General features: G+C 35.8%; 1 protein-coding gene across 2 annotated transcripts in view; it reads left to right on the top strand.

Moving 5' to 3' along the window:
* Positions 1-21859, top strand: part of Ctu2 (Cytosolic thiouridylase subunit 2) — a 170379-nt gene that overhangs the window by 69589 nt on the left and 78931 nt on the right. For both annotated transcript variants that reach the window (XM_090398131.1, XM_090398130.1), the window contains exons 7-8: positions 4012-4147; positions 21810-21856. In XM_090398131.1, coding sequence (XP_090254257.1) covers positions 4012-4147; positions 21810-21856 — 183 coding nt within the window. The remainder of the gene's footprint in view (positions 1-4011; positions 4148-21809; positions 21857-21859) is intronic.

Here is a 21859-nt window from a genome sequence, read left to right as displayed (position 1 = left end):
GCATAATTTCATAACATTATTAGTAAAGAAGATTTATCGTCATCATTTCAAGGGACAGTTACCTGTCACCGTGGTGAAATTTTTCTTTCAGGTCTGTGTCTTCGGCCTTTCTCTTTATTTTCTTACTAGGGGGGATATGCCCCCCCCCGGCGTCTATGGCACCCAACCCCCATGTTATCTTGAAGATTTGGGGGTCCCCCCCCCAGTTCCGGACTGGTAGGCTGGTTCTCCTTGAATTCTGATGACTCGAATTTTGAATACTCGACACTTGGGGCAGCCCGTGAGTTTCAAAACGTGACATAAAAAGGCTTATCATTTTATATATATAGGGTAGATTATAACTTCCATTTAATCAAGATATATCTTCTAATGTATATTTGGAGCATCCTGTTCTTCTTTCCTTGCTGTTTTCCCTATTAATATGTGTATAATTTGTCATGTATCAATGTAAATTAAAGATGCCAAGAAATTATATTCTTGGTTTAATCCTTTATCCAAGTGTTAAGCAAACATAGTTTTCACCTGAAGTATTTTCAGGACAGGGCAATTTGTACATATATGGGTTGCCCTGTCTTGAAAATACTTCAGGTGCAACCTGTGTTTGCTTAACACTTGGATAAAGGATTACACCAAGAATATAATTTCTTGGCATCTTTAATTTATAGTATAACCAAGTGGAAAAACTTCCAACGACATGCCTCAATGTGTTTATGATTTATGTCTCATTACGTTTCTAAGAATTTTATCTTCCTTCCCATCATTGTATTTTTCAATACTTGGCTCTTTTTTCATGCAAGACTTTTTTTTTTTAATCTCCAGTTTAATCTTATTAAACTCTTTCTTGCTCATTGTTTATTGATTGAAAATCAATAAGGGTGACAGTGCACAATCTGTATACCTTAAGTTTTTGATTTAGTTTACAGTTGGTTCATTTTCCTGTATTTTTATATTTATTTGTTTGGTTAGCATACAAGTTTTTAATTATTCTTCTGTGTCTTCATTTGATCCCATTTTCATTCATTATTTGAAAAGGCTTGTTCCATTGTACATTTTAGAAAAGCCTTTGTCTACTATTATGTATGTTATATTATGTGTGTATGTTATGAAATATGTAGGCAATGTGTGTGGATTTATTTACTTCAGTTCTTCTGTCTGTTATTGTTCTTAAAGCCAGTATTGCTTCTCTAGTTCCTTTTCCATTCTGGAATCCAAACTGGTCTTCATCTAAATAAGGTTCAATTTTTTACTACCGCACGGTTAGCCTAGTGGCTTTGCACTTCACAACCATATGCCTGGGGAAGGAGTGTCCCAGGTTCGATTCCCATCGAAGACGTGAGGAATTTGAGGATTTTTCTCAGGCATAGCCAAGTTAGCCAGTCTTGGGTGTGGGCAGTAGGGTTTTTTCCGCCAGTTTATCTGCCGTTTTTCATCCTGCAAGCAGGCAAACTGACCCCGTGAACATACCTTCTACAGTCAAAAAATATACCCCCCCCCCCCAGCAGCAGACTAGGCGACAGGTCGGTTGGGAGTGGTACTAACAAGAAGTCGCATCTAAGTAACACGCGGACCCTGCATAGGAAGTGGGAATAACGCGTAGTGAAAGAAGAATCTGTAAGCAATGTGTGATTGAATAAGTGCAATAATTTTAAAATTCTGTTGCATTCCCTTATCACCAGACTTTCAGAGAAATCATGAACTTCCTTTATTTCTCTTAAAAAATTGCCTTAGACATCTTCCAGATTATTTTAAAATTTCAACTGGTATCTCATGTTCTGACAGTTTCCAGTTAGGTAATGATTGCACTTTTTTCTTCATCCAGTCCTAGATTTCTCTTATCTTGATATTTAATTTCAATGATTTCACTGTTTATGTTTATTCTTTACATCTGTCTGATATCTCTTTGTTACCAGTAAGTAGTTTATTTATTTATTTTTTTCTTTATTTAATATGTCTTATCAGCTTCACATGATTAGAATTTATGTTCAGTTTCTTTACATATTTCTTTTATCCAGTTTTCCTTTGCTTTTTTTTTTTGTTTGTTTTTTTTACATTCTTCCTTATTTCTTAGGCTTCACCATTGTTCTTTTCCTTCTATAGTCTTCTTTATGTCTGCTCATCTCTATTTCTTTTAAACATGCATTCTTTTACTCTCTATATTTGAGGTCTTTATTTGTTGTTGACAAAAGTATTTGGATGTGCCATGCAAATATCAAATCCTACCACATTCAAATATTCAAGGAATGTCTGCAATAGTCTGGTAATAAAAGGTGGGATGTGTTGCATGTCTTGTACTGTACTCGATGTCAAGATGCCACGTTCTGCTGAACTGACAGACTTCCAATGTGGGATGATAGTTGAGTGTCACATCAGTGGTCTTTCTGTGTGTGACATTGCTGCATGTCTCAGTGTACCAAAATCCATCATTGCTTATGTCATTTGCAGATGGAAAGTTGATAGACTACAGCAGCAGGAAAACATTCTGGGAGAGTAGCACCACTCACTGACCAAGATCAATGAGCTCTGTCTCCGAATGTTCAAACATCCTACTCGTCATCAGCAACGAACCTGACAATCAACCTGGAAAATGCTGCAGGGACATCTGTCAGCATTATAAAACTATCTGCAGAGTTTATGCCTTAGGTTATCATGGTAGAGCTGTGAACAAGCCACACGTCACCCCGTCATTGCCAGACGACATTTAGGCTGGTGTCTTTCACACTGTTTCTGTACCATAGATAATTGGAAAGGGGTTCTGTGAAGCAATGGATCACACTTCCAAATATTTTCCTCTGATGGTCATGTTTGGATCTGGAGATTACCCAGGGAATGGTTATAGCAGGACTTTATCATTCCAACTGTTAAATTTGGAGTCGCAGTAATGGTATGGAGATGTTCAGTTGGATGGGGCTTTGTCTATTGGTGGACGTATCCAAAACCATGACATCTGATGACTACCTGGGCAACTTCGTGCTTCCAATGCTGTGGAAGTACTTCAGCAGTGACCCTTTATGTTTCAGCACAACAGTGCTCCATGCAATACTGCATTGTGTGTGTCTAAGTTTCCACTGGTTTCCACAAAACAACGTTGAAGTTTATAAAAATCAAGTGGATATTAGATCCAGCATTATTTCAAAGCCGAACATAGAAACTATGAGAGTTTCATACAAATAAGTTGACTAGAGAGCTTACGGGAATACACCCGCCAGCATTTACGAGTCACCCTAGCGTGGACCACTCTAGAAAACATGCATGCTGCCCAGGCATCCATATATTCTCTTTCTAATTTGGTCCATTTTGAGGAGAACCAGCCAGTTCGAAACAGCTGTCAGGCCAGTGAAACTTTAAAAAATGGATCAAATTAGAAAGCGAATATACGGACGCCTGAGCAGCAGCATGCGTGCGTGTTTCCTAAAGTGGTCACTGCTAGGGCAACTTGTAAATAGCAGTGGGCGTATTCCTCTAAGCTCTCTGGTCAACTTATTTGTATGAAACTTTCATAGTTTCTACATTCGGCTTTGAAATAATGCTGGATCTAACATCCACTTGATTTTTATAAATTTTGCATCGCCAAACTGAAGCCTTTTGGCTCTTTATTTTAGTAAACAATGCTGAAGTGTTGGACTGACCAGCTCAGAGTCCAGATTTCGACCCCATCGAACATCTTTGGGATGAATTTGCTCCAGACCACAGCAACTCTAAATCATCAGCATCAACAGTGGGGTAGCTTTGCTTGAGAAATGGAAGAATATTCCTGTTCTACATATCAGAAATTGGTTGAAAGCATGCCCTGAAGGGTAGAGTTGCTGTCATTCAGACCAAAGGTGCCTTGCTTGGTAATAGAAATGTAATTAAAGCACATCTTTTTTACCACAACTAGGTCCAAATACTTTTGTCATCATAGTGTATTTAGTATGTGATATATATATATATATATATAGAATGTAATACTAAAAACATTGCAGGGAAATTTTAACAATAGGAATTTGTTTACTTTATGTTTTTATTCTGCAGAATAAAGGTATTGAGTGATATTGCAACACATTTAGGGTTCACCAAGCTGTTTGTAGGGGATTGTGCAACTAGATTAACTGTTAGATTATTGGCGGATATTGCTGAAGGCCGGGGTTCCCAGTTGCCATATGAAACAGTAAGTACAATTGAATTTTTTTTTTCCCCTTTACATTGATTTTTGGTTTCTCTCTGAGTAGTTAACTATGAGGTAAAGTCAGTAAATATGTCACAAATAAAAGCAGAAGATATGAATTGGAAGCGAATAGTTTTCAATATGCATCACTAGGTAGCAGCAGGATGATGAAGACAGTATATGTAGTAGGCATGCATGCATGCACATGTTTTGTACTTGTTTTCAGTAATCTAAAATTGCTACTGAACTCAAGGAGTATACAACTGTTGAACAGTGTGTTGGTATGCATTTCTTATGAACAAAAGGATTTCCTGCAAAAGAAAGGACATTCATGAAGAGATGTATCCTGTTTATGATAAGAAGTGTTTATGTGCAGCAGTTCACAACTGAGTCCAGAAATTTTCACAGGGACACTTGACACTTCACGATGAAAACTGATCTGGTTGCCCTGTTAAGATAGCAACAGAAGCCACTGTGAGATGGGGTGAAACAGATGATCCAAGATGACAAGCAGATAATGATAGTGTAGTGAGTGCAATAGTTTGTTCTCATGGTCTAGCCTACAGCATAATACAGGATTGCTTAAATTTTCAGAAAGTGTGTGCATGGGAGATGCTCAGAGAACTGAACCTTCAGCACAAACTGAATGAAATGGGTTTGTGCTGAAGGTTCAGCCTTGCAACATCTCTTCTGCAGATGAAGTAGAGGTCATGTTAAACAGGATTGTTACAGGGGATGAAGCGTTGATTCATCACTACCAGCCTGAATCAATGCGTGCTTCACTGTAATGGAAACATCCCATTTCACTGGCAAGCAAAAAGTTCAAGCTTATGTTTACAGTCTTTTGGGATTCCCAGCAAGTGTTGTTGGCTCATTTTCAAAAGCATGGGAAAAATTTGAATGCCACATCATCTATGAATTTTATTGAAGCATTGGAATACAATTTGCCAAAAACATCCAAGCCCTGACAAGAGATGTATTGCTCCTGAATAACAATGTGAGATCTCATACAGCTATTGGAATCCTGGAGAGAATTCAAGAACTTCAGTGGAAACTCCTTAACATCCACCTTACAGCCCTGACTTTGCCCTAAGTGCCTTTCACCCGTTAGCCTGCTGAAACAGCGTTCATGAAAACATTTTACTAATGATCAAGAGGTTGAAAATGTCTCAGTGGAGTTGGCTGAGACAGCAGACAAAGAATTCTGTGCTGCTGAAGAACTAATAAAGTGATGGGACATGTATATAGATGTTGAAAGAAGGTTATGTAGGGAAATAAATGTTTTTTTCCTAGGTTTGTATTTCACTTGTTTGGCTTTTTATAACCATGTGTAACTTACTTTTTTTTTTTTACACAAACAAGTTGAAGAAATCCAGAAATACTTTACATTAAATTTTTCTATGAAATCAGGAACCAAAAAACAGGTCCACATATGAAGAAAGCAACAGTAATGAACATACACTAGCTACTAGAGATGAAATAGCAAATAGGTTGAGGGAGTACTTTATCAAACTTCTAAACTGCGATGAACATTTTGAGATTTTTAAACAGAATACTTATCATACCTGTCAACCATATATTTAAACCTTCACTAGCCAAAGTAGAAGAAAGTATGAAGAAAAAGCAAAAAGAGACAACATACCAGGTGCTGATGGAGCAATAGCTGAACTCATCAAATATGGTGGAAGTGAATTAACTATACATATCCATAAGTTGGAAAATTTAGAATAGAAAAATGATGAGATACCCTCAGAATGGAAAGAATTACTATTCACTCCAATATATAAAAAAAATGAAACAAAAATAAGTGTGAAAATTACAGAGGGATAATGGCTCCTGTCTGCAGGCTACAAAATTTTATCATCATCATCATCATCATCATCATCAAATTCCTGCCATGTACCCTCAAGGGGTGTACAGGATATGACAGTACTACATGAAAAAATTACATCATTACTAACTTCCTATCTACAATTTTCCTCCAAATCAGTCTGTTACTTGTCAAGACTCCAACATTATCAGATCTTATATTTCTATCGTCTAAGGCACTTTGTACCGTATCAATCCACCTATATCTTGGTCTTCCTCTGGGTCGTTTTCCTGCCAACCTGGCAGAGAACACTTGTTTTGCTAATCTTTCCTCTCCCATTCTATTCAAGTGACCATACCACCTGATATTAGCTCTGCTAACGCATTCCTGGATGCTGACAATGTCAAGTTCTTTCCTAATATCCTCATTTTTAATATGATATTGCCATTGATGCCATCTGTTCACGCCTCTAATCTTTCTCAGGACTCTCATAGCTGCGGTCTCTAGTCTTTGGTCAAGTGTTTTACTTCTGACCCAGCTCTCAGATCCATAAGTTAAAATTGGTTTCAACACAGTCTTGTATACAGCTAATTTAGTGTTCCGTCTAATTTCTTTCTTATTCCATATGAATTTATTCAATTGACTTCCCACCATACCAGCTTTGCTGATTCTGTTGTCTATTTCTATATTTAGTTTACCATCTTCAGTAAAAATTGTGCCTAAGTAGCTGAAATGTTTTACTTGTTCCACAGGTTCTCCATTCACAACACAGTTGACATTTTCAATGATTCTGCCTATTTTCATTGTCTTTGTCTTTTTATTGCTGACCTTCATACCATATCTATTACAACAGCTATTCAATTTAGTCAGAGAATCTTGCAGACTTGTAGCGGATTTATTTAGAAGTATAACATCATCCGCATAAAGCAAAGAGCTGACATTAACATCTCCAATTTTGATATCAGGTTTAATACCACATTCCTTCATAATGTGATCCATATAGATAATGAATAACAGAGGGGATAATGTACATCCTTGTCTCACACCAGATTTAACATTAAACCATCTTCCTGTACTTCCTTCAATTCTAACTGCTGACTCACAACTCAAATAAAGACTAAGTATTGCTTGATATAATGCCCCATTGACACCATATAACTGCAGCGTATTGAATAGCTTCTCTCTTGGCACCTTGTCATATGCCTTTTCCAAATCGACAAAACTTAAATACAGATCTTTGTTATATTCCCATGCTTTCTCGACTATTTGTCATAAAGTGAAGATCTGATCCTGACAGCCTCTATTTGGCCTGAATCCAGCTTGTTCTTCACCAAGCTTTTCTTCCACAATTCTTCTCAACCGTTTCTCAAGTATACTTGCATAGATCTTGCCAGGAACACTCAGTAGGGAAATACCTCTGTAATTCTCACATTCAGTTTTATTTCCCTTTTTATATATGGGTACTATGAGAGCTCTACTCCAATCATCGGGAATTCGTCCCTCTGTCCAGGCTTTCTGAACTATGCAGTGCAGCCACTGTAAGACTCTTATACCACCATACTTCAGCATTTCTGTTCGAATATCATCTACTCCTGCTGCCTTTCCACATTTCAAGCCTTTGATGGCTTTTTCTACTTCAAGTATGGATATGTATTCCTGACTGCATGCCTGGTCAGTGTTTTTCATCACTGTGCTCTCATCACTGCTTGTTTCATTTAGCAGTTTTTCAAAGTAATTACTCCATACTTCAAGGATATCTTTTTTTCCTGTTTTCATTTCACCTTTATCATCTCTAATTCCTTTTACAGCACTCTTTCCTCCATTCCTAAGCTTCTTCAACAACCTCCAGAATATTTTGCCACCTTCTTGATATTTATTTTCTATATTCTTGCCAAAGTCCTCCCATGACTTTTGTTTAGCTAGTTTTACACACTGTTTAGCTTTCTTACATTTGTCTCTGTATTCTGTAAGAGTAAAAGCTGACTTATTTGCCAGGAACTTTTGATATGCTTTCTTCTTTTCCTTCACTGCCTCTTTAACTTCCTGTGTCCACCAGGGAGTTCTGATTTTTTTATCTTTGCACACAACCTCACCACATGCCTCTCTGGCAGAATCAATCAATGTTTCCTTCAGAGTTTGCCACTGAATCTCCAAGGTTTGATTCCTGTTCTCAAACTCTTTCATTTTCTTTTCAATAATATTTCTGTATTTTAGTCTACAGTTCACATCTGAGAGCTGCTCAACTTTTATTCGCTTTAAAACTTTCTTACATGTTATTCTTTTCAATATGAAATTCAATTTTATCCTGCTCAAGACTAAATAGTGATCACTTCCAATTTCAAATCCTCTGTACACTCTGGTGTTCTGCACCAGGGAGAAAACATCACTATCAACAATAACATAGTCAATGAGACTTTTCTTATTCCTATCCTCTTCTCTCCATGTGAATTTGTGCACATTTTTATGTTGGAACATGGTGTTAGTAATAACCAGTCCATGTCCTGAGCAGAAATCCAACAGATATTTGCCATTATTATTAGCTTTGCTCTTTTCTCCAAATTTTCCCAAAATATTTTTGTATGTCTCACAATCATTTCCTACTCTACTATTTAGATCCCCAACAAGGACCAACTTTTCCTTTTTCATTGTGTCAGTTGCTTTTTCTAAAGCCTCAAAAAATTCCTCCACTTCTACCTTAGTAGAACCTTCTGTGGGACCATAGGCACAAATAAGTCTCATTGTCCAGTTCCCCATTCTCATATTTGCCCACATTACTCTACTTGAGACTGACTGCCATTCAAGAAGATTAGCCTCGTATTTTGTGTTGAATACTATGGCTACTCCTTCATTTCCTTGATTGTCATTGCCTGAATATAACATTTTGTATTTATTGCTCAGAAAGATCTCACCAGTATTGGTCTTTTTTGTTTCAGTCACCTCTATTATGTCGATCTGGTACTTATCTAATTCCTCAGCTAGCTCCATTTCTTTGCCATTCAGGCTTCTTACGTTGATAGTACCGATCTTTAACTCTGGTGATGTTGAGTTGGGGTTTGTTTTCAGATTTGTTCCAGTAGCTGACTTTTCGCTGTTCGCCCTGGTTCCCTGGCGAAAACAACGGGGGCCTTGTTTAACCGAGCGACGCCCCATCCGGCATGAAATTTTGTCATGTTGTACCATCATTTTTTATTTTGGTTTAACCGATAAGAATACAATTTGGTCGGCTAAATCCCAAATTGCCAGCCCATCCTCGTTCGTTCAGTATCAAAGTAGATACCCAACAGGGTGCACCACGAGAAGGTGAGGATTGGACATTAGGTCAGAAGCCCTGGTCGGTTCTCCGCATTCCTTTAAAGGCTATGTGGAGGTCTCCTCTCAGTTATACAGCTTTGACCCTTAAGCACCCCCATTTTATCTAATATACAAAATTTTATCTAATATTTTATCTAATATACTAAAAAGAATCTTACCTTATGCTGAAGAAAATATAGGTGAATATCAAGCAGGATTGAAAAGAAATAATTCTATAGTTAGATATGCACATACTGGATACTAAATTAGAAACTTTTATTTTACTTATAAGAATGTAACTGCAAATACTGATCCTCTCCAATTTCCTGTGCATTGTTCAGTGAGATATGGGTTGCAAATAGCCTGTATTAAATGCTTTGGTCAATTGCTGCACACAAGAAGTTCTGTTTGTCTGCACAAGCTTTCTCAGATGACAGCAATTCTACAGCAATCTTATTCCTGACAGACTGTCAGGAATAAGATTGCTGTAGAATCACAGTTATGCTTATTAAACAAGCACTGTGGGTTATTTTTCCACAGATTAAACACTCTGGATATCTCACCTTTTAAGAAACCAGTCAGCTCTGCTGTTTTCAAAATCATGGCTCCTGCCAGATGGGCACCCACAATAATACATGCCTTTTATTGAACTCCAAATGATCCTTTTTTTTTTTTTCCATTGTGATCAACACTACTGATGATTGCCAATAAGTAGCTTTCTTAAATAGTTGCCTAGAATACATGTGATGCACATGACCAAGTATTTTGCATATATGCTGCATAAGTGATGTTTACGTACATTGTCATGAAGGTCTCTAATTCAGTGGCTGATATGTGTGCTAAAAAAAAAAAATAGATATATAATGAGGAAGTCATCATCAAATTCCTGCCATGTACCCTCAAGGGGTGTACAGGATTAATAATGAAGAAGTTCATATTTTATTTATAGATTTTAGAAAAGTATATGATAGTATTCAGAGAGAGGCCTTTAGGGAGTATTAGATGAATTAAGAATACCATATAAGATAATATGTTTGATTAAAATTTGCACCACTGACAGCTGAAGCATGATATTGGCTATTGGAATTAGATCTGAACCTTTTGATATTAAGGCAGCCTTTTTTTAATTTAGTTTCAGAAAAATGTAGTCAAGAAACTTTTAAAGATAACACAACCACGACAGTAATATTAGGATATGCACATGATATATGCTTCATCGGAGAAAATTCTGAAGACATTAGAATAAAACATTTAGAAAACTCAAAACATCTGCTGAAACACTAGGATTATAAATCAACCAAAATAAAACTGAATATTTAAAGAGTAAATTGCAATCAAAATGGGAATCCTGAATTGGACTGAAAGATATCAAGACAGAAAGGAACAGAAGAAATTGGTGCTTGTAGCTAATCTCTAAGTACCTTAGAGATTCGGAAAGCTAAGGAAGAAGGAATTTGTAACTTGCTTACTGACTTTCCCTCATAAATTGCATAGTTATTCAGTGAGGAAAGAGAAACTGCTCTAAAGTACTTTATTATTGACATAAGATAAAATATACAGAAAATGAGTTTATGATCAAATCAGAAACTTTATGATGTCTAGTTTGGAAGAAAGTTGTTGATAGGAAACTAGTCATGAAATATTAATTGTTAGACTGTCATTATCCTTGGTAAATCCCTTGTAGTCATACACCAGAATATGATGAATATCATGGAACTAATTCTATAACAAATATGACAGTCAGTCATAGACTTATGACCACTTGTACTCATTGGCCTATCAAATTGTGTATATGAGGACAGATTGAGGGAATATGGTCTTCAAAGTTTGAGAAATATACTGCTTGGAAAGAAATCAGTGGACATCCCCATGGGCAAGGTGCATTGTGCCATGTAACAAATCACAAGTTTGTAGCCGGTATTAATTGAAGAGGGTATGAGGCTTCCAAGTCAGTCAACTTTGTTTGGGTGAAATGGCTGCAAGAAAGGAACTGATGGAGTTTGAAAGAAGCGTTGTGATAGAATGCCATGTTGCAGGCCTATCTGTCAGCAAATTGGTGACGAACTGGGCCATCCCATGTCAATAATTAGTAATACCATACTGAGATTGAAGTATGGGTGGTGGTGGGGGGGGAGGGGGTCAACTGCAAGTGCTACCTTCAGTGGATGGCCCACCACACTCACCGAACATGACTGTATGGTACTATGAAGGATAATATGTAAAAACCACCATTTGTCAGCTGATATATTGAATGCGGAGTTGCAGGCATTAACTGGAACATGAATCTGCACAAAAACATTCAGAACCAAAGCGCACAAATGGGCTTCCATGGTAGGAACGCAATATGCAAGCACAACATTACCCGAACTAACATGCAGCATCGTCTTCAAATGGAGTGACAAATCATGCTACACCCTCTACTTAGCAGATGGACATGTGTGTGTGTGGTGATGGCAGATGCCTGGTGAATGTCTCTCTTAGAGTGCACAACCCCAGCTTTGAAAGTTGGAGGTGATGGTGTGATGCTATGGTCCCGTTTCTCCTGGTTTAGCCTAGGACCTCTGTTTGTGGTGCCACAAACATTTAACTCCAAGAGATATCAACATTCTGGGCAATGCAATGCTTCTTACTATGTGGCATTTGTACACAACTGACCATTGTCTCTTTCAGCAAGACAATGCACTGTGTCATAAGGCTGATGCTGTAACTGCATGGTTTATGGACATGAATGTCACCACACTTCACTGGCTGCCGCAGAGCCCTGATCTCAACCCTATTGAGATCAGGGCTCTGCGGCAGCCAGTGAAGTGACATTCCTGAAAGAAAAACTTTAATCAAACATATTTCTAAAAGAAAAACTGCATATCTTGCAGTTTTTTTCTTTTAATAGTCATTTACTTCATAATGAAAAATATAAGATTCTTGAAATGATTATAAAAGGTAAGATAAATGGAAGAAGAGGAAAGGGAAGATGAAAAAGATCTTGGCTGACAGACATCACACAGTGGACTGACATGGGCTTTGAAAGACTATTCAGAATGGCTGAAAATTGCCAAGGTGGTCACTGACCTCCGATAGGAGATGGCACTCAAAGAAGGAGAATCTCAGCTCTCTGATGTTATATTCCTAAATAAATCCAGTAGAAGTCTTCAGGATTTCTTCTTTATCATCCACTGTAATTAAAATGGAGTTAATTTTCTGAAATTAATTTAGAAACCTAGGTGGATACAGATTTGGTTATATAAAGTGATACATTAGTAAGAATAATAATTATTATTTATATAGGCTTTTCCAGAGAGTACAAGGACTCATTGTGGGAAGATCGTTTTAGTCACTGTTACTTACTTATCATATCTCTCTTTGAACATGTTCATTGAGGACACACTAATAACATTTAATGGTAACCTATTCCACATACTCATTGCCCACCAAAAAAAAAAAAAAAATCATGATCTCACATACTTCCTACCACATCCTTCGCCAAGTTTTTAGGAATAATGCAGAACCTAAGTTCTGCCTGAACCAGCCATAATCTGCATTATCTCACATATTTCTGTACTCGCTTATGTTTCTGTCATATCTCTTCTCATCCATCTACAATGCTTGGAAAGAAGCCAAATGACACCATAGCATGAGGAACAAACAGCCATGGCATACACTTTCCCCAAGTGTATGATAGCAATCAATGGGAATTTTGGACCATTCTTCCGGCAGACATGTAATGGGATCCAGGACTGTTGTAGTGCGAATGTGCCCGTTTCATGGTATCTAAAAGTTCTTGTGATTTCCCTATTTCTTCCAGTACTTCCTGATTGCATGGGATTTTTAGCATTTGTCTGTATAACCACATCTCAGAGATTTCAAGTTTTTATCCATGCTTTCAAATTTCAAATTTTTATTCATGTTATCTTCAAGGTCCAAGTTAATGTACAGCAGAACAGACCATCATCATCATCAAACTCCTGACATTTACCCTCAAGGGGTGTACAGGATATGATAGTACTGCATGAAAAATTTACATTATTACTAACTTCTTACCTACAATTTTCTGCCAAATCAATCTATTACCAGTCAAAGCTACAACATTGTCAGATCTTATATTTATATATCTATCTTCTAAGGCACTTTTTACCGTATCAATCCACCTATATCTTGGCTATCCCCTGGGTCTTTTTCCTGCCAACCTGGCAGACAACACTTATTTGGCTAATCTTTCCTCGCCCATTTTGTTTAAGTGACCATACTACCTGAGATTAGCTCTGCTAACGCATTCCAGGATGCTGACGATGTCAAGTTCTTTCCTAATATCCTCGTTTTTAATATGATATTGCCATTGAAGCCATTTGTTCATGCTCCTAATCTTTCTCAGGACTCTCATAACTGCAGCCTTTAGTCTTTGGTCAAGTGCTTTACTTCTGACCCAACTCTCAGATCCATAAGTTAAAATTGGTTTGAACACTGTCTTGTATATAGCTAATTTAGTGTTTTGACTAATTTTTCTCTTATTCCATATAAATTTATTTAGTTGACTTACTATCATACCAGCTTTGTTGATTCTGTTGTCTATTTCGATATTTAATTTACCATCTTCACTAAAAATCATGCCAAGTAGCTGAAATGTTTTACTTGTTCTATAGGCTCTCCATTCACAATGCAGCTGATACAATGCTTCTGCCTATTTTCATCATCTTTGTCTTGTTATTTCTGACCATAATACCATATCTATCACAGCAGTTATTCAATTTAGGTCAGGGAATCTTTTGCAGATTTGTAGCAGATTTATTTAGAAGTATAACATCATCTGCATAAAGCAAGGCGCTAGCATTAACATCTTTAATTTTGATATCAGATTTAATACGACTTCATAACGTAATCCATATAGATATTGAATAACAGAGGTGGTAATGTACATCCTTGTCTGACACCAGATTTAACATTAAACCATCTTCCTGTACTTCTTTTAATTCTAACTGCTGACTTACAACTCAAATAAAGACTAAGCATTGCTTGATATAATGCCCCATTGACACCATATAACTGTATCGTATTGAATAGCCTCTCTCTTGGCACCTTGTCATATACTTTTTCCAGATCTGCAAAACTTAAATACAGATCTTTGTTATATTCCCATGGCTTTTCAACTATTTGTCGTAAACTGAATCAGTTTATTTCAAAATCAGTTTTATTTCCCTTTTTATATATGGGTGGTATGAGAGCTCTACTCTGATCATCTGGAATTCGTCATTCTGTCCAGGCCCTCTGAACCATGCAGTGTAGACACTGTAAAACTTTTATATCCCCATACTTGAGCATTTCTGGTCTAATATTATCTACTCCAGCTGCCTTTCCTCGTTACAGATTTTTGATGGCTTTTTCTACTTCAAGCATGGATATGTATTCCTGATTGCAAGCCTGGTCAGTGTTTTTTATCACTGTGCTGTCATCACTGCTAGATTCATTTAGCAATTTTTCGAAGTAATTACTCCATACTTCAAGGATATCTTTTTCTCCCGTTTTCATGTCACCCTTGTCCTCTAATTCCTTTTATAGCATTCTTTCCTCCATTTGTGAGCTTCTTCAACAACCTCCAGAATATCTTGCCCCCTTCTTGATATTTATTTTCTATGTTCTTAGCAAAGTTTTCCCTTGGCTTTTGTTTAGCTAGTTTTACACAGTGTTTAGCTTTCTTACATTTGTCTCTGTATTCTTAAGAGCACAAGCTGACTTATTTGCCAGGAACTTTTGATATGTTTTCTTCTTTTCCTTCACTGCCTCTTTAACTTCCTGTGTCCACCAGGAAGTTCTGATTTTTTTATCCTTGCAGACAACCTCACCACATGCTTCTTTGGCAGAATCTATCAATGTTTTCTTTAGAGCTTTGCCACCGAATCTCCAAGGTTTGATTCCTGTTCTCAAAGTCTTTTTTTCATTTTTTCTTGAATAATGTTTGTATATTTTAGTCTATAATTCACATCTGGAGCTGCTCAACTTTTATTCGTTTTAAAACTTTCTTACATGTTCTTCTTTTCAATATGGAATTCAATTTTATCCTGCTTAAGAGTAAATGGTGATCACTTTCAATTTCAAATCCTCTGTACACTCTAGTGTCCTGCACCAGGGAGAAAACATCACTATCAACAATAACATAATCAATGAGACTTTTCTTATTCCTAGGCTCTTCTCTCCATGTGAATTTGTGCACATTTTTATGTTGGAACATGGTATTAGTAATAACCAGTACACGTCCTGAGCAGAAACCCAACAGGTATTTGCCATTATTATTAGCTTTGCTCTTTTCTCCAAATTTTCCCAAAACATTTTTGTATGTCTGACAATCATTTCCTACTCTGCTATTTAGATCTTCAACAAGGACCAACTTTTCCTTTTTCATTGTGTCCATTGCTTTTTCTAAAGCATCAAAAAATTCCTCCACTTCTACCTTAGTAGAACCTTCTGTGGGACCATAGGCACAAATAAGTCTTATTGTCCAGTTCCCCATTCTGATATTTGCCCACATCACTCTACTTGAAATTGTCTGCCATTCAAGAAGAGTAGCCTCGTATTTAGTGTTGAATACTATGGCTACTCCTTCTTTTCCTTGATTGCCATTGCCTGAATATAACATTTTGTATTTATTGCTCAGAAAGAGCTCACCAGTTTTGGTCTTTTTTGTTTCAGTCACACCTATTATGTCGATCTGGTACTTATCTAATTCCTCAACTAGCTCCATTTCTTTGCCATTCAGGCTTCTTATGTTGATAGTACTGATCTTCAATTCTGGTGATATTGAGTTGGGGTGTGTTTTAGGATTTGTTCCAGTAGCTGACTTTTCTCTGTTGGCCCTGGTTTCCTGGTGAAAACAACGGGGGCGTTGTTTAACTGGGCGAGGCGACGCCCCAGCTGGCATGAAATTCTATCATGTTGTACCATCATTTAATGTTGGGTACAGACCATACATATAATTTAAAAATGCATACTCTAGATTTAAATTGCGGTTACACAGTGTTGATTTCATCTGGAGAAAATTTTTTCTTGCCATTTCAATTCTTGGTTTTATTTCCATTTCTGGGTTGCATTCTGAGATATTTAAATTTTGTCACTCTTTCTATTTGTTTCCCATTTAAGGAAAGTGCTGAATTATGAATTAGTTTCTTGCTTATGACCATGAATTTGGTTTTGGTGATATTTATTTTTAATCCCATTTTTACACTCTCTTCATTCACTAGTTCAAGAAGATTTTGATGATCCTGAATATTGTCAGCCAGGAGAGCTGTGTCATCAGCATATCTGTTATCGATGATTTCACCATTTACATTAATCCCTTCCTTTCATCCTTGTAAGATTTTTTGAAATATGGCTTCTGAATATATGTTAAAAAGGAGAGACGACAACACACATCCTTGCCTTACTCCTCTTTAGATGTTAATGGAGTCTGTAATAATGTCATCAACTTGAACAGATGCCATTTGGTTCCAATATAAGTTTTCAATGATCCTGATGTCTTTACCATCTATTTCAATTCTTTTTAATAATTCAATAATTTTAGTGTGTTTGACTTTGTCAGATGCTTCCTTGAAGTTCATGAAGCAAATGAATTCCTTGCTTTGATCACTACATTTTTGGAATAAGATTTGAGAACAGAAAAGAGCCTCTCTCTTTTCCATGCTTCTAAAGCTGAATTGGGTATCACTGATTTATTATTATTTCTTATTTTTCGCATATTCTTTTTTGAATTATTTTCAGAAGCATTTCACGAACATGACTCATTATGCTGATCATTCTATAGTCATTATAAGTTTTGGCATTTGGTTTTTTGGTAGCACAATGGTCAACTGTAACCATTCTTGAGGGATTATGCCTGTATCGTAGATTGTATTAAATAGCTTCACTAATATAGTAGTGCTGTTGCTTTCTAATAACTTGGCTATTTCTGCTGGTATTCTATCAGGGCCTAAGGCTTTACCATTTTTAGCTGAGTTCAGTGCATCTTCCACTTCTGATCTTACACTACATCGATCCATCTGTTCATAAGCATTTTTTGGGTTTTGTCTGTTATCAGTAAAGAGTTCTTCTACATATTTCATCCATTCTTGTATTTTATCATCCTTTTCAGATATTATTTCTCTCTTTTTGTTTCGAAGGATATATATAGTTGTTTTTTCTTAAATATACCAGCGTAAGGTATATTCTTAAATATACCTTAAATATTTCTTAAATATTTCAGCTTTTTGTGCAGATTTTGTGTAGAGCTGAGATTAACATCTCCAATTTTGATACAACTTTTTAATGCCACTGTTTCCTTCATCATTATGTAATCCATATAGTGAATAACAGTTATGATAACGATACTCTGGATTTTTTATATCTTGCACCTGATTTTACATCGTCATCTTCCACTACTTCTTCAGTTATAATTGACATAGAACTCAGATATATATTATATGTTACTCAGTATAATGTCTTGAAGTGAAAATGTGATCCTGACAACCCCTGTTTGGCTTAAACCCATCTTGTTTTTCTGTAAGTTTTTCTTCCACACTTTTTCTTTACCTTTTTTCAAGTACGCTTGCGTAAATATTACTTAGAGCACTCATTTGGGATATATCTCTGATTCTCACATTCAGTTTTATTTGCCTTTTTTTTTATAAATGAGTACTATGAGAGCTCTGCTTATCATCACACTTTCAACTTTGCCTTTTGAATTATGCAGTGCAGCTGCTGCAAAACTTTTACATCTTCATATTTGAGCATTTCTGCTCTAATATCATCTACTCCAGCCACCTTTCTACACTTCAAGGCTTTTTGATTGCTTTTATACCTCAAGGATTGATATGCAAAGAAATTGAGGATAATCTTCATAAGAATAACTATATAACAGCATACTAAATAATTAATAAAGCCTTTTGTTCATAAGAGCTGAATAATTGAGGATGTAGATGGAACAAATATTACTGATCATGAAAAAATATTGAAAAGATGGCATGATTATTGAAGTTAACCATTTAAGTGTAATGATGGCTTGGACCTACAAAATTTAGAGGAGAATTGTCCCAATGATAACAGAGAACAGTGATTGTCTTATACTTAGAGAAGAAGTAAAAAGAGCCATCAAAATCAGGAAAAACAGCAGGAACAAAATTTGTCAGCTGGTGTCGAACACTGAGATCTGGCCAAAAGACTGGTGTACAGTTATCCTCATTCCAAAAAAAGAACAAAAAAGTGCAATAATTTTAGGACATTTAGCCTTATTATCCCCCCCCCCCCCCAAGCAAAATATTTTTGGACTTCTTATTCTCACGTATTGAAGCAAAAATGGAATTCAATTTTTCAGACTTCCAGCCTGGATTTAAAAAGAACAGGAGTAAAATTGTTCATATATTTATGCTCTATATCATTGGAGAAAATATGTAGAATATAATAAAGTAATGTGCCATAATTTTATGGACCCACAGAAAGCCTTTGGAAAATTCTGTAACATTACAGAATAGACAGCAAAATAATACTACTGATTGAATCCCTGTACTTATCTTCTGAAATGATGGTTGAAATCAAGGGGAACTATAGCACTCCATTTCCAACAATGGAAAATGGAGTGAGACAGGGGTTCACATTATCACCATTGTTATTTAACTGCATTCTTGAATATGTTGTAAATGAAAAATTGCAAAAGCAATAGCAGCATTCCAAAAACTAAAACCACTATGGATAGATAACAGGCTTACAAACACAGTCTTATCTACACACTAGTTAATTCAGCTTTTATATGGAAGTGAAACTTGGATCTACCTGAAAGAAGATGAAATGAGGTGCTATAGATGACTCCTAAAGATACCATATACTGATCACATCACAAATTTTGAAGTAGGACAAAAGAATCAGTTCTTTTGCTGGTGAAAGTGATAACATCATACTAAGATTCAAAGGGAAAAACTTATGTGGATTGGTCATATCAGTAGATCAAATGGTTTATCAGTGTTCTCAGAGGACTTATTCCAGGAATTCAAAAGAGAGACAGATATAGAATAAACTTGATAGACAATATAAAAAATTGGTCAGGTGCTTCACTTAGCTGAAAACAAAGTATCAATCAAGGACTGAGTGGAAGATTTCTGTAGGAATATTTCCTAATATTTACACTATTGTGTTTTGTGAACTATAGGATGAAGAAGATTGATATGCACTCCTGATTGCATTCCTCTTGAATATTTTTTCCCACTGTTCTGTCACCATTTGTTTCATTTAATAATCTTTCCAAGTACTCTGAATATCAGGCATATCCATGTCTTCTCTTTTTACTATTGTTACCTTTATCATCTTTGATTCCTTTCACTATACTATTTCCTCCATTTCTAAACTTTTTTTAGTAGCCTGCAGAACATTTTGTTTGCTTCCTATTTGCCTTCTATATTCTTGCCAGTCTGTCTATGACATTTGTTTAGATGAAATTCTACAACATTCTACAATTCTAATTTGAAATTCTACAACATGGCTTTGCTTTCTTACATGTAAGAGAGCCAAGTAACTTGAAACTTAATGTTTGTGTGTGCTCTTCATCTGGTTTGTTTGTTTTGCATTATGTTAAACAATTAAAAATTGTTTTAATATCAAAAATTAATCTTAGTAGATTATGAGACACAGTTTTTTTTTTTTTTTTTTTTTTTTAACGATGCGATTGATCTCTTTTCCTAATTTGTCACTATCATCTGTGTTCAGCCCCATTTATAAACCAGTTTCAGAATGGCAAAATTCATTTTAATTATGATCAACCTATAAATTACCAGGTGGTTTAGTATATCATAAGCTTATAAAAAAATTCAATTTACAATAAGCATTATGCTGAGTATTGAAGCTCTACTTTCTGATGATTGAGAATTTAAAAGTGAGTATAAGTTTTGGAGAATTTGCATAAAGTAATTAATGTAAATATTCGATGGTGATAGGAGTGTTTACACTGAAGTGCTGGATGGAACTAATGTTAGAAGCTTAATGGAGTGAAAATTAGGAAAGGATTAAAACTGATGTTTAATGCTTCCAGTCACAGAGACATCTTCAGGGAGTTTAATATAAAATTGTAACACACACTCAAAAAAAAGCAACACAAAACAAAGAAATTCAGTAGACCCAAATCTAGAGTAAGTAGGATGCCATCGATCAGTATTAGTAGAATATTAAATATTTTTTATAATATTAGAATATTATATTAATTTTAACATTTGACCAAATTACAATGACTTTAGCATACCATGTAGATTGTAATATAGCTTGTTTCTTGTATATATGTGTGTGTATACTCTAAATGATGACCTTTGATATGAAGGTCAAAATGTAGAGGGTTTATTTTGGTTTATGTTAAACTGAAGTTTTACTTGGTACATGGTAGTTGTTTCCATAATTTTTAATAATGAATCAGAAGCCTCAGTTGTAACTCTGGATTGTTAAGAATTACCGTATTTTCCAGTGTATAAGATGCACCCAAGAAATTTAATACAATTTTCTGGAAAAACCTAAACTTGAAAGTATGATTTTAAAAATAAATGGATAAAATAATAGGTAATTTTTAATAGTAAACTGAGCTTTCAGAAACCTGCAAAACCCATGTCACTGTCATCTGACTCTTCTCTATCATCATTAATTTCTTATAATATAGAAATAATTTTGTCTTCATATTCTTTTGGCATTTTTTGACTGATTTTTGTTTTTGTACGCATACAAAGTCCACTGCATTTCATGAAACAGTAACACCATGACGCACCACCTTTAAAATCTCCAATGTTATGCTCACAGGCTACTTTGACTACATGTGTATGAATCATTTTTGTTGAAATGGCAATGCCATTTTGCCGATTTTCTTGCACCCATTTCAAAACTTCGGTCTCTAGTTCTGGCCACTTCACAATTTTTCCACGTTCCGTGCGCTTTTCATTATGCAAATTGTACAAAATCTCCTTCTGACCACGCCAAGTTCTTAGCCAATGAAGCGCTAGAAGTCACGTGAAGGTCACGCATCAATTTGATTGCACCATTAACCGCCTACAAAGATCTAGGAGCATAAAAGGGAGTGCGTATGACTTTGAAAAGAGGAAACAATCTTTACCTTCATTATATAAGACACACCCCATTTTTAAGATGAATTTTTAAGGTAAAAAAGTGCGTCTTATACACCGGAAAATACGGTAATGTATATAGTGTAAATAAATATGGATGTGGTAAACATACCAAAATTTAGGAAACATTAATTTTTAGAGGTCCCATGTTACAACTGAGGCTTCCGACATGTACTTATATGTCGGAAGCCTCATAGAGCACCCTACTGAGTTAGGACTCTAAACTTATGTCTACACAGTTTCACTGTGTTTCGTGTTGACTTTGTGCTTGAGTTATAATTTTATGTTGTACTCTCTGAAGATGCTGCTGTGATGAGACAGTTGGAAGCATTAAACATTAGTTTTAATCCTTTTCCCAGTGCTGTTTTCATTCCATTAACATGAGATGGAGATAAATTTTCTCTGTAAATTATGATTTCCTGAATTTTCTGATATATGCTTTTTAATTTTTATTATACAGGGATTTTCTGATATGCGTTATAGTATACCTATCTTACGTCCATTGAGGTA

Source organism: Typopeltis vanoorti, chromosome 9, assembly GCF_054136105.1.
Source record: "Typopeltis vanoorti isolate ZY-2024b chromosome 9, IOZ_Tvanoo_1.0, whole genome shotgun sequence".
In the NCBI taxonomy this organism is placed as follows: domain Eukaryota; kingdom Metazoa; phylum Arthropoda; class Arachnida; order Uropygi; family Thelyphonidae; genus Typopeltis; species Typopeltis vanoorti.
This window is presented reverse-complemented; position numbering and strand designations above follow the sequence as displayed.